General features: G+C 40.5%; 1 protein-coding gene across 2 annotated transcripts in view; it reads left to right on the top strand.

Moving 5' to 3' along the window:
- Positions 1-5,715, top strand: part of LOC124789616 (vacuolar protein-sorting-associated protein 36) — a 37,696-nt gene extending 31,981 nt beyond the window's left edge. For both annotated transcript variants that reach the window (XM_047257036.1, XM_047257034.1), the window contains exon 7: positions 5,479-5,715. In XM_047257036.1, coding sequence (XP_047112992.1) covers positions 5,479-5,652 — 174 coding nt within the window. In that variant the 3' untranslated portion in view covers positions 5,653-5,715. The remainder of the gene's footprint in view (positions 1-5,478) is intronic.
- The last annotated feature ends 6,558 nt before the right edge of the window (positions 5,716-12,273 follow it).

Raw genomic sequence — 12,273 nt, 5'->3', positions numbered from 1 at the left:
AGATCACATTGGAATTGAGAACTTAAGTTTTCTGATTTTCTAGTGTTATACTGCATTTATATGCAAATTATCCCTTAACAATGTTGATTTGTAGGAAAGTTCTGGTAGAATATAAATAGTTTGTGAGTAAGGGAGGCCACTCACTGAAAAGAAGCAGTGAGCTGTTGACAAGCACACACAAAAAGAAAGAAAAAAACCCTTGATAACTTTTGAAGTAATACCATTTTTTGGTGCACCTACACACACACACACACACACACACACACACACACACACACACACACGGCCCTACATAGCACCAGCTGGACACGCAGTGCCAGTGCTGCATTTCATCGGGTGGTGATTGTGTTGGGTTAGGTAGGTAGAGAGGCAGAGGCAGGGAGAGGGATTGGGGTGGGTGACTAGCAACTTAGATGGAAGCGTGATAGGACCGGGAGGGGGAAACTGTTGGATGGCAAGTATGGGGGAAGTGAATGACTAGAGGTTGAGGCCAGATCATGCTGGTAATGGGAGTGGAGGATGTGTTGTAAGGATAACTCCCACCTGCATGGTGCAACTGATGATAAAGGGAACAATCCAAATGGCCTGGAGTTGTGAAGCAGTAATTGAAATTGAGTATGTTATGCTCAGCTTCCTGTTGTACCACCGGGTGACCAACTGTGTTCTTGGCAACAGTTTGTGACCAACTGTGTTCTTGGCAACAGTTTTGCAGTGGCCATTCATCCTGATGGAATGCTGGTTGGTAGTCACACTGGGTGGGTGGGTGGATTTAGTAGGTCTTGCAACTGGGTCTTCAACAGGGATATGACCCCTGGAGTGTGGGTGGTACCAGGATGGACTGGGATGTTGTGGAGGTTGCGTGGGTGACAGAACATACTTTAGGAGGGGTGGGAAGGATCCTTGGTAGGATGTCCCTCATTTGTGGGCCTGATGATAGATAATTGAAATCCTGACAAAGGATGTGGTTCAGTTCCAGTTCAGTGTGATATTGGGCAAAAGGCGGTGGGGGGGGGGGGGGGGGGGCGGGAGTGCTCCTTTGCAGCTGATTCTTTTCTTGAGGGTGGTGGAAGGATTGGGGGTATGTGAGGATGTGGCATGGGAAATCTGTGTGTTGGACTAGATTTAGGATGTAGTGCCTTTCTATCAAGGCCATTGTAGGACTCGGCATACTGAGCAAGAGTTCTCAAGTCACTGCAGATACATTGTCTACACATGGCCCAGCTGTAGGGGAGGGATTTTTTGATGTGGAAGGGGATAGCACCTATTGAAATGCGGGTGCTGGTGGCTAGTGAATTTAATGTAGACAGAGATGTGGATGGAGCCATCAGAGAGGTGGAAGTCGATGTCCAGGAAGGTGACCTCCTATGAAAGCAGGCCTGACACATACCAAATCTGCTGCAAACACTGCAAAGCATTTTATGTCAGTATGACAACCAACCAGATGTCCGCCAGGGTGAATGGCCACCGCCAAACTGTTGCCAAAAACAAAGTTGATCAACCATTGGCCCAACGTACACCTAAGCATAATGTGCTAAATTTCAGTGACTGCTTCACAACCTGTGCCATCTGGAACTTTGTCTGACCACCACATTCTCTGAACTATGCAGATGCGATCTCGTGCCATCTTGATGTGTGCAAGTAGAGTAAGTAACAAAAAGTTAAGTAATTACAATGTTTTTACTTTTTGGAAGAACATTTAAAGATTCCAGGTGAAAAGACAAAATGTGTGGTTAACTATAGTTTGAGAGTTTGTCAAAGAAAGGTCCATAATACATTGTTTCGATGCTGTACCACAGGCTGACAAACACAGACATGGTATACTTTTATTCTGTCAAGTCCATTTCCGATGACTAAAACAAAAATAAAGTGGATAATGGAATGTGTTGCTTGTTTTGCCAAAAAATGCATTGCCTCAGTCCACAAAATAAGATTTTTATTAAAGATACATACAGCTGCAAAATTAGCTATGCACCTTAATCTATTGTAAATTTGGTGTGTCCAGTAGGTCTTTATTCTATAACTTGACAGTGAAAATTTATATTATTTTGAAATTTTCTGGTAAGATGAAAGCTACATTTTATGCTCTTCTGAAAAAGCAACACCTTATCATTTCATCTTAAAAAACTGACAGCTTTAAGGTTCCTGAATCTTTCACTTATTTGGACATGAGTTCTGCCAGTGGACCGTTCATTGTAACAGTATGTCTTGCAGTCACTGAATTTTTGTAAATACACATTACAATATGTACAGTACATGATGATATAATCCTTTTATTTTTAACAAAGGAAAATTCTTTTGGAAAAACTAATAATAATTCTGAAAGCTAGGATAGTGTATTTATGAGGACATGCTGAAAAGTAATGCCTCTAAATATTTTACATGAAAACTCTGAAAGCTTTTTAAATAAAACAAATGCTGTTAACATTCTGCATCTTTATTTTTCATGTCTAAATATTTGCAGCCCTAGAGAGCTCCAAGTTGTAACATGTAACTTGGTCGTCTATAATGTAACCAAGTTGCTGCATGAGACAGCATGCTGTAATTGAGTTTCACATTCAAGAAGTTCGTTCACACATGGAGCACCCTGGCCTTCAGCATGACAATGCCAGACCATACATGAGCACTGTGACATCTGCAACAATTCAGTACCTTACATTCACCGTCAGCCATTATCCTCCATATAGTCCTGACTTGGTACTACCTGATTTTATCTGTTTTCAAAGCTTAAATAACACTTTTGAAGACTTAACTTTCGTAGTGATGAAGCGGTGCAAGCTGAGATGAGGTTGTGACTCTGTCAACAAAGTCAGACATTCTACAGTGACGGTATCAACAAATAGGTCTCTCATTGGGAGAAATTTGTTTGTCACTGGGTGACCATGTTGAGGAATAAGTATGTAGAAATGATGAATAAAGATGTAGACAAATAAAATTCTCTTGAGTTTCCAGCTACAACAAATGGTTTAAAATCCATGAGCTTTTGGCTGAGTACTCCTCAGCCATTATCAAGTGGTCTTTTTGGTGGCTGCGACCGTCCTTATATAGTCACATTGCCTTCTGTGACATCACTACTGCTCACTCCAGTGTTTTTATTGCACACTCACTGCGCCTGCTTCAATCTTCCAATGGCCGGGTCCCACACCGTGCTTAGCTGCATGCCCCCATCTTTACTGAACATGTTGTCACAAATCTTTATTCAGTTGCTTCTTTTGTTATACAATCCCAGAAACTATTAGTCCTTGTAATAACAGATTCCTTATTGAATGCAAATACTTTGTCTGTTTTCTAGAGCATGCTCTGCTACCACTGATTCCTTGGATTATCGAACATGAAAGCATCTCTTGTGTTCTACAGGGCACTGTTCAATAGTATACATAGCTTCTCCTACATAATGGTATTTTATATTTTCCTAGTGTTCTGAGGCCTACATCATCTTTCACAGGCCTCATGAGTTGCTAAATTTCTGATAGAGCCCTGAAGAACAAATCAGTTTTATGCCTCTTTAGGAGTAGCTAATTTTTCCTGTTAGTGAGCCACAGATTGCCAGAAACCCAAGCTTCTTCAAGTCCTCCGTGGGGTCCTTCCGTTTGCCTGTTTCCAGAAAGATGGCTTTTTGAAATCTGGCAGTTGTTGTAACCATTTTCCTTTAATACTTTACATAAGTGGCCTAGTTCCTTATACAGGAATTCTGCATCTGAGACAGCTTCTGCTTGACGCACCAAAGTGCATGTTTTTACCATGGATAATGATAACTTTTTGCGTGCGTGTGTCAGTCTGTGTGGGTGGGGTTCTGGTAAACACCCATTTTCCTTACGGCAGATGAGGATGTCTAGGAATGGCAAGGCACCATCTGTCTTTACCTCGAAAGTGAACTTGATGTAGTCATGGATACTGTTGATGTGATGCAATAATCATCCCGCTTTTCATGATCCTGAGACCAGACAATGAACATGTCATCAAACTAATGATAAAAACAACTAGGCTTTGCAAGAGCCGTGTCCAGGGCAATGTCCTCAAAGTATTTCATAAGCAGGTTGGCTATAACTGGAGCTCATTGGTTCCCCATTGAGATGCCATCTGTCTGGTTAACATATTCTCCATCATAAAAAAAAAAAAAAAAAAAAAAAAAAAAAAAAAAAAAAAAAATACAGCGACGTCAGAGTGTGCTTAAATAATCCTCAACAGTGTAGTCAAACTTCATGAAGCTCATGATGGAGGTAGAGACAGATGGTGCCTTGCCGTTCCTTGATGTCCTTATCTGCCATAAGGAAAATTGTGCCTCAGCAACAGTGTTTACCGGGCCCCCATCCACACGGACCGATATCTGCACACTAAAAGCTATCACCATCTGTTGCAAAAATGTTCGGTTCTGAGGGCTTTGGTGCATCAAGCAGAAGCCATCTCAGATGCTGAAAACCTTCTGAAAGAAGTGAGCCACTTACAGAAAATATGAAAGGAAAACTGCTAAAACACCCTCCAGATTTCACAAGCCAGCTTTCCGGAAACATGTAAGGAAGAGGACACCGAGGAGGAGGAGGAGGAGGAGGAGGAGTTGGCATTTTGTGGCTTGGAAACAGGGAAGGTTGGCCAGCTCCTAAAGAGGCATAAAATCAATTTGGTCCTCAGAGATACATAAAAAATTCAGCAACTCATGAGGCCTATGAAAGATGATGTAAGCCTCACATCATCAGGAGTGTATAAAATGCTGTGCGAGTGTGGACAGCTTTATATCAGGCAGGCTATGCGAACTATTGAACTGCACTATGTAGAACATGATAGATGCTTTCACCTTTCACAGCCTGAGAAATCTCTGGTAGCAAAAAACAGACACAGTATCACATTCAAAGAGAGATCTGTTATTATGTGGACTAATAGTTTCTGGGATAGCATAGTAAAAGAAGCAACTGAGATACAGATTTTATACAACACCCCCAATAAAGGCAGTGGCCTGCAGTTAAGCACAGTTTGGGATGCGGCTATCAGAAGGTTGAAGCAGGCATGGGGGGGCATGCAAAGAAAACATTACATTATATGGCACTGGAGCAAGCACTAGTGATCTCACAGAAGGCAGAGCAATTATATAAGTATGGTAGCTGCAACTAAAGGACAGTCACCACTTGACAATGGCCAAGGTGTACTCAGCTGAAAGCTCAGGGATTTTAAACTATTTGATGCAGCTGTTAGCTACAGAATTTTATCAGTACACACTGCTGCAAAATCGAGCAAAGACATAGAACATTCATAACGCTTGTTTTATTTAACAAGCTTTAAAGATTTTCACATAATAAATTGGTGGCATTACTTTTCAGCATACCCTCATACTTTAATATTTGTCTCTTGGCAGTACTGATACTTCTCCTGAAAATACATGATGGCCATTGACTGTGTCATAACGTTATAATTTTATGCTATTTTTTTATTTGTGTGTATTGCTGTTGCAATATGGAAATAATGTACTGTTGTTATTTTTCATTACAGTTGGAAGCTCAAGGTTCTCTTACATCAGAAGAATTAGCTCAGACATTGGGAATATCTGTCTTGTTAGCTAGGGAGCGACTGCTCACCACTGAGAAATATGGGAAAGCATGTAGAGATGAGAGCATAGAAGGCCTGCGGTTTTACCCAAACCTTTTCCTTCAGCGTGATACATAATCCAATTATGTAATTTTGGAACTGGAAGTTGCTGTTCAATAAAGTTTTTGTTTATTATTGTTATTTCTTGAAATCTCAGAAATTGTGCTGTGTATTCCTCTCATAGTTGTTCTCATCTACCAGCAATAACATAATAAGGCAAGAATTATATTGTGGACTTTTCCACGATTTTGAAAATGTTGCAATTTCAAACATATTGTATATTATGACTTGATGTGGATAAGAAATATACATAATAGGAATTTTATACAGGTAAAGTAATTCAGGCTGTGCTATTTATACTTTAAAGAAAGAAAAATTACAACTCTCAAGTGAGAAACTTTTATGTAAATCACATTGATGATTCAGAATTTTGAAAATTAAACAGTAGGACATACTTTACTTTCAATTTATGAAATATTGAAACAGTATTTGTTATTAGACAAACTGTGTGACCAAAACTCAAAAATCTATCTTGTTACTAATGTCAATATCTTTTGCTTCTATTACATTAAGTGATCTCTTCAGAGGCGAGTTGTCACTCATTTCTACTAGACTTAAGAGAGAATTAATTTCTATTCTTTTTGGTGCACTGTAAATAGTATTTTAAGACATTTATTATGCTCCAGGTCAGGGCTTTGAGCAAATAAATCTTCCAAATCCACCTAATTTTTTTCAGCCCATGACTCAATGGTCTCTGCTTTGTGGAGAGAAGCATTATATTGGTAACATAAAATGTCTTATTCTGAAGTTAAAGTGTGGGAATCATGTTATCAAAAATACTTGTCAGTACATTACAAAAAAGTAATGTTCTGAACTTGGACCAGGAGAAACAGCTACAGCCACACTGGCACAATGTGTCTACTAAATACCTCTGTTGTTGCAGTATACTCAGTTAAATAGTATTCACTAGACATCAGCCAGGTCCACAAATTTGTCTCTTAAGTGGCACCTCCTGTACTCACAGTTTCATAATACCTTCTTCCATTGCTCCATTAACTGAAGATGGCACAGTATGTATTGCTTTAACAAAATCATGTGCTTGTAGTGACCAGTGACTTCTGGGAAACAACTCAGCCACAAAAACCAAATACCATGCCATAGGCTGTTCTGTAATTGACCAGTGTACCTGAAGTGCCATGCAAGTCAACTGCATTAGTTAAAAATGTTGGAGAAATTGTTTGTGTAATGAAGCAAACAATGGAAAGTCCAAGTTGGATTATCAACCATATTATGAAAGGACAGGTTGCTACTCACCATAAAGATGAAACATTGAGTTGCAGACAGGAGTAGTGAAAGTATGTTACACACTTAGCTTTCAGCCGGCTTCAGAAAAGACAAAAAAGTAAATTAAGAAAAAGAACACACACAAAAGCACACGTACAGGACCGCTCCCTCTGGCCACTGTGGCCAGAGAGAGCAGCAATCTAGAGTGGGCAGGGAAGGGGCAGTGTATGTGTGGGTAGAGAGGAGGGAGGGAGTAGGGGTGGGGCAGTGAGTGGAAAAGGAGAGCAGTAGAGAAGGAAAAAGACCAGTGATGTTGTTAGAGAGCGGAGCACAATGAGGATGGTGGACATGAATTGGGAGAAAGTGATAGAACAGAGGGGGCAGAAACTGTTGGCTGGAGTGATGTGGAACCAGTAGGTTACCTTAAGTTGAGGTCAGAATGATTTCGGGAATGGAGAATGTGTTCTAAGGATAACCTCCACCTGCATAGTTCAGAGAAGCCGATGGTTGAGGGGAGGTTCCAGATAGCCTGGGTTGTTAAGCAGCCATTGAAATCAAGTGTGTTGTTTACAGCTGCATATTGTGTAACAGGATGGCCCACACTGCTCCTGGCCATAGGTTGTCAGTGGTCATTCATCCTGGTTGACAGATGGTTGGCAGACATATCAATATAAAAAGCTGTGTAATGATTGCAGCAGAGCTGGTATATGACATGACTGCTTTCACAGCTAGCCTGACATTTGGTGGGGGGCGGATTGGGAATATTTTGGACATGGGTCTTTCACAGGAATATGGTCCTCCCTGTGGCAAGGGGAAGGGGCTGGTAGTGTCATAGGGATGGACTATGATGTTGACGAGATTGGTTGGGCGACAGAACACCACTCTTGCAGAGATGGTAAATATCTAACCTCATCATAATTCAGTGGCTTGTGGGGTAAACTTGTGTATTTGTAAATGGTGGAACTGCATGTTCCTCTTATGAAATAGGTTTGCATAAGTCTTGGAAGTCAGGTAAAATGCAAAAATACCAGCAGAGGGAGGAGTGCGTCAGATGTAATACGATTACAGGCACTGAAAAGTCTGTTCCTCTAAGTGTTACTATCGGCTAAAACCATTCGGTAATTCTAAAAAGCATGTTCACCCTCCTCTTTCTATGGTCATACTACCTGTCAAAGAATATAGTGTTGAAAGTCTTCAAGACCAGTTGTTGCAGTGTGTTAATATCTGAAAAGAACCTGTCTTAGTTATTTTAAGCAATCTAGGCCCCATAAATAATATTCAGGCAGTTAAGTAATTACTGTCTAATCCTGGTTATATGTGTTACCTACCTCAAGTTTCGTCTTTAAAAGTGTTACTGTTTTTGTGAAGGTTTTCATCTTCAATTTAATTGTGTAATTTTTATTAATATTACACAGATCTGGACAGCCTTTCTCAAGAACATGTTAGTCATGTTATTTGCATCGACAGCACGTAGTTTATGCTAATTATATTTACTGTGATCCAAAAGAAACCAAAGTTGTTATAAATGATCTAGTATTTTTAGATATAATTTATAAAGGATCTTTATGATCTACTCTGTGGGGGCGTGTAATCTATTAAGATGTGTATGGTCTGGTGTGATGTGTGCATCCACAGCTTCTCTTTCGTACAAGAAGATCAACTACACATTGAACGAAAATATGTGCGATTCTGAAAATTCGTGAAGAAAGAATATAAAATAAATTTCTTCGTTATACTATATGACAATATGCAACTTATTTATTCTCAACTATGATACAACTTGGAATTTTCATCTAAAGTTTTCACATATTTATTGGGGATAAAAGTTCATCCTACTATTTGAAATTTAGTTTGTGACAGTGATGAGCGAGATACACGAGGTGCAACAATAAAGTAATGAGACTGATGTGGAAAAAAAGAATGTTGCTTACTGTTTTAGTCAAGGTTAGTGTTCTCTCCTTCAAAGTAGTTCGCTTCTGATTGCACACACTATTTCCCGTGCTTCTGCCATTGATGGTAACATTTCAGCAACTCATCTTCTGTAATACCCTCTAAGACCTCATCACAGCTTTTTGGACATCTTGTGTTGTTTGAAAATTGTGTTCCTTGATCGCCGTTTTGACTCTTGGAAATACAAAAAAGTCACACGGAGCGATATCTGGTGAATAAGTTGGCTGTGGTAGTACTGAAATTTGTTTTGAGGTTAAAAATTGCTGTACTGGCAGAGCAGTATGGGATAGCACATTATTGTGATGCAGAATCCAATCATCAGCAATTTTGGCACGGACACAAACCATTTCTCGATTGATGTTCAGTACTTATGCAATCATTTTCATGGATAATCTTTGATCAGATCGTACGAGTTCACGCACCCTGGCCAAGTTGACCGTTCATGGTCGTCCACTGCGGTCTCCATCTTCAACATTTGTTCTGCCTTCACTAAACATTTTATGCCAATGAAAAATTTAAGCTCTTGACATAACCTCCACTCCAAAAGCCTTCTGAAGCTTACCGGAAGTTGTCGCGTTTTCACCCAATTTAACGCAAAAAGAAATGGCATACCACTGTGCAATATTATGTGGTTCCATTCTGTGATGAGAGTTAGAAGCATGTGTTAAACTTATTACAGCATTACTGAGCAGTTGCATCGATGTGCTGCTTGGACTAGAAGCAGCTTATAGACCAAAGTCAAAGATACTGTGCCTACACAAGCCTGCAGGGTTACCACATCTTGCAAAGAAGATCAGTCTCATTACTTTATTGTCGCACATTGTATGTAGCTTTTTGTGACAGCAGACATGAACCCTTGTGTAAGAACTGTAGGGATTCAGGTAATAGTGGTTGGGAAAATTAACATCACTGAGGAAGAGGGAATTATAATGTTTGCTGGGAATGGAGAGATCTGGTTGGTAGATAATAACAGAGCAAGAAGGTGGCTAAAAATGAAGGCTAGCAGAGATAAAAGCCAGAAGGCTTGCAAAAAGAATGTGACCTGTGTACTCCAAAAGAGCCAAGGGTGGAGAGACTGGACATGGTAGGCATCTGATTGGTTAACATAACTACATAGAAGATTTCACAATACTTGCAGTGAACTGGTACATACTGTGGCTACTTCCACCATGTATCTACTGACCAACAAGACAATTCTCTTGAAAAGGACAGACTGATTTTGTTCCTCATTTGAGCCTGTACTATGTGTCTAATGACTCTTTTGTAAATGGAGTGTTAAACCCTAACCTTCCTTCCATCCAACCAGATATGAACTGCCTGTGAGAGGACTGTAATATATGGCTGTGAGTGATGGCATGGAATAGGTCTTAAATTGGGGCTCGGGGCTATACATGTAGAAGTAATCCAAGAGCTACAGTAATGGAAGCAAGAGTAGCATGGGTATCAACTAATATACTGTGTTGGGTGGGTGGGCACCATAATACCACTTTACAGGCAAATGTAGCACATTGAATATTGCTTCCTTCATCTCAGGTGCTGAATAAAATGTGTTCTGAGCTACACATTGGCAAATGGCGTGGTTCACTCTCCTAATACCTGGATGCTATTGGGTCATCAGACAAGTACTGGTCAGTAGAGTAACTTGAATAATGTGATAATTTCAAGTGTTTATCAAGAGTTAAGTAATCAAATTCCATAATTTTCTAAGCCTTAATTAATTTCAATTTATAGGTCCCTTACATAAGTTTATAATATTTTCCAAAGATAGGTCTGTTAATATTGTAAAATTCCGTTAGCACAAAACAGCAATTCCTCAACAGTTAGTGACGTTCAATGTTTAGGAGTACTAATTTCCTCACTCTAAAGTTTCTGTAAATTTTTATGACCTTATAAACTTTAGTGTGACCAGAAACGTTAATCTGTGAGCAAGGATCATGAAAATTTATTTGATTTTGGTTTGTACACTCACTGTAAATCATTTCCTATGAATAATATATGTACTTAGGATGCACTGTACTTGACGACTGGGCATGGCTGAGTAAAACTGACATACTTCCATGGTCAATGCAAGTGGCTGTGGCAGTGGATCAGTTCAGAACAGCCAGGTGAAATCACATCAGAGTCTACCTGCTGATATAACAAGTACTGTCTTCGAGACGCCGAGATGGTTACCACAACCTACAGCTAATCAGAGGGACTAAAAGTGTAATAGTACTGATGCAGCAGAAAGGCACAGCTGCTGTGACGTAGGTGACTTGATTGCTTCGTATCCAAGTCATAGTTCTGTTATGTCTTATATAATAGAAACCAATATTTTAGCAAAACAAGGACATGCCAAGCCCATGTAGATACTCCTCATTTCTCGTCAGAGGTGCTGGAATCTGTCAGCCATCAGCTCTGAGGGGGATCTGTGACAGTCTGAGTCTAGATGGATGTAGCAGTGTCTGCCTCTGGGTTCTGCCACTGTTTGTCATGGCCTTGCTGCCCAGACTGAGACCCATGCATTCTCCAACCAGCAGGCAACCTGATGGCCTATAGTTTCAGCCCAGCGTAGTGCAGCTGCCTTTGCTTGTGCAGGCAAACTCCTTGTTGACTTCCTTTGCTCATGTGGACAGAGACTGCTGCTGTTAACCATCTCATCCTCACTGGGTCCACAATGTGATTCTGTGCACCTCATCATGCTCCATCCTGTGCAGCTGCAATGTAGTCCACCTCCCACTGCTGTGGTCAGCAGCCTTGTCGAGTCACTGCCGTGCTCATTCCACTGGCCATATGATGCTGCATCTCACCAGGCTGCTGGCTGATGGCTGCACCTCTTCATGGGCTACCAGTCACTTACGTCCAGGGGACCTTGGCTTCTCTTAGTATCAGCACCATTACTGTAGTTTATGAACAATAAATGAATTATGTTGTTGTGGTGATACATTGGATGATGCCCAGGCAGCCAGTCACTGCTCCACTGCTACCCCACTCTGCTGGTGAATTACTGACCTGCTGACCTTTGCCAACCTGGTTCCACTGCCCACCATAGAGGACTGCCCATATAAATATTAAAGTTATGTAAATAGAAACACAATGAACAGTTAATGTTGTTGGTTGTTTTCAGTCCAAAGAATGGTTTGATGAACTCTCCTTAGTAGTCTTTACTGTACAAGCCTATTACTCCCTGCATAACTGTTGTAACCTATATCCATTTGAGCCTGATCACCCTCTACAATTTTCACACCCCCACCCAACACGCTAACACACCCGTCCATTACCAAACTGACAAGTCCTCGATGCCTCAGGATGCATCTTGTCAACTGATCCCTTCTTATAGTCTTGTTGCAACAAAAATTTCTTTTTCTTCAGTTCAAATAGTACCACATCATTAGGTATTTGATCTACACACCTCGCCTTCAGTATCATTCTGTCACACCACATTTCAAAAGCTTCTATTTTTTCCTTGTCTGAACTATTTTATCG

Source organism: Schistocerca piceifrons, chromosome 3, assembly GCF_021461385.2.
Source record: "Schistocerca piceifrons isolate TAMUIC-IGC-003096 chromosome 3, iqSchPice1.1, whole genome shotgun sequence".
Taxonomy (NCBI): Eukaryota; Metazoa; Arthropoda; class Insecta; order Orthoptera; family Acrididae; genus Schistocerca; species Schistocerca piceifrons.
Note: the sequence above shows the minus strand (reverse complement) of the source record. Positions and strands in the feature narration are given on the sequence as shown.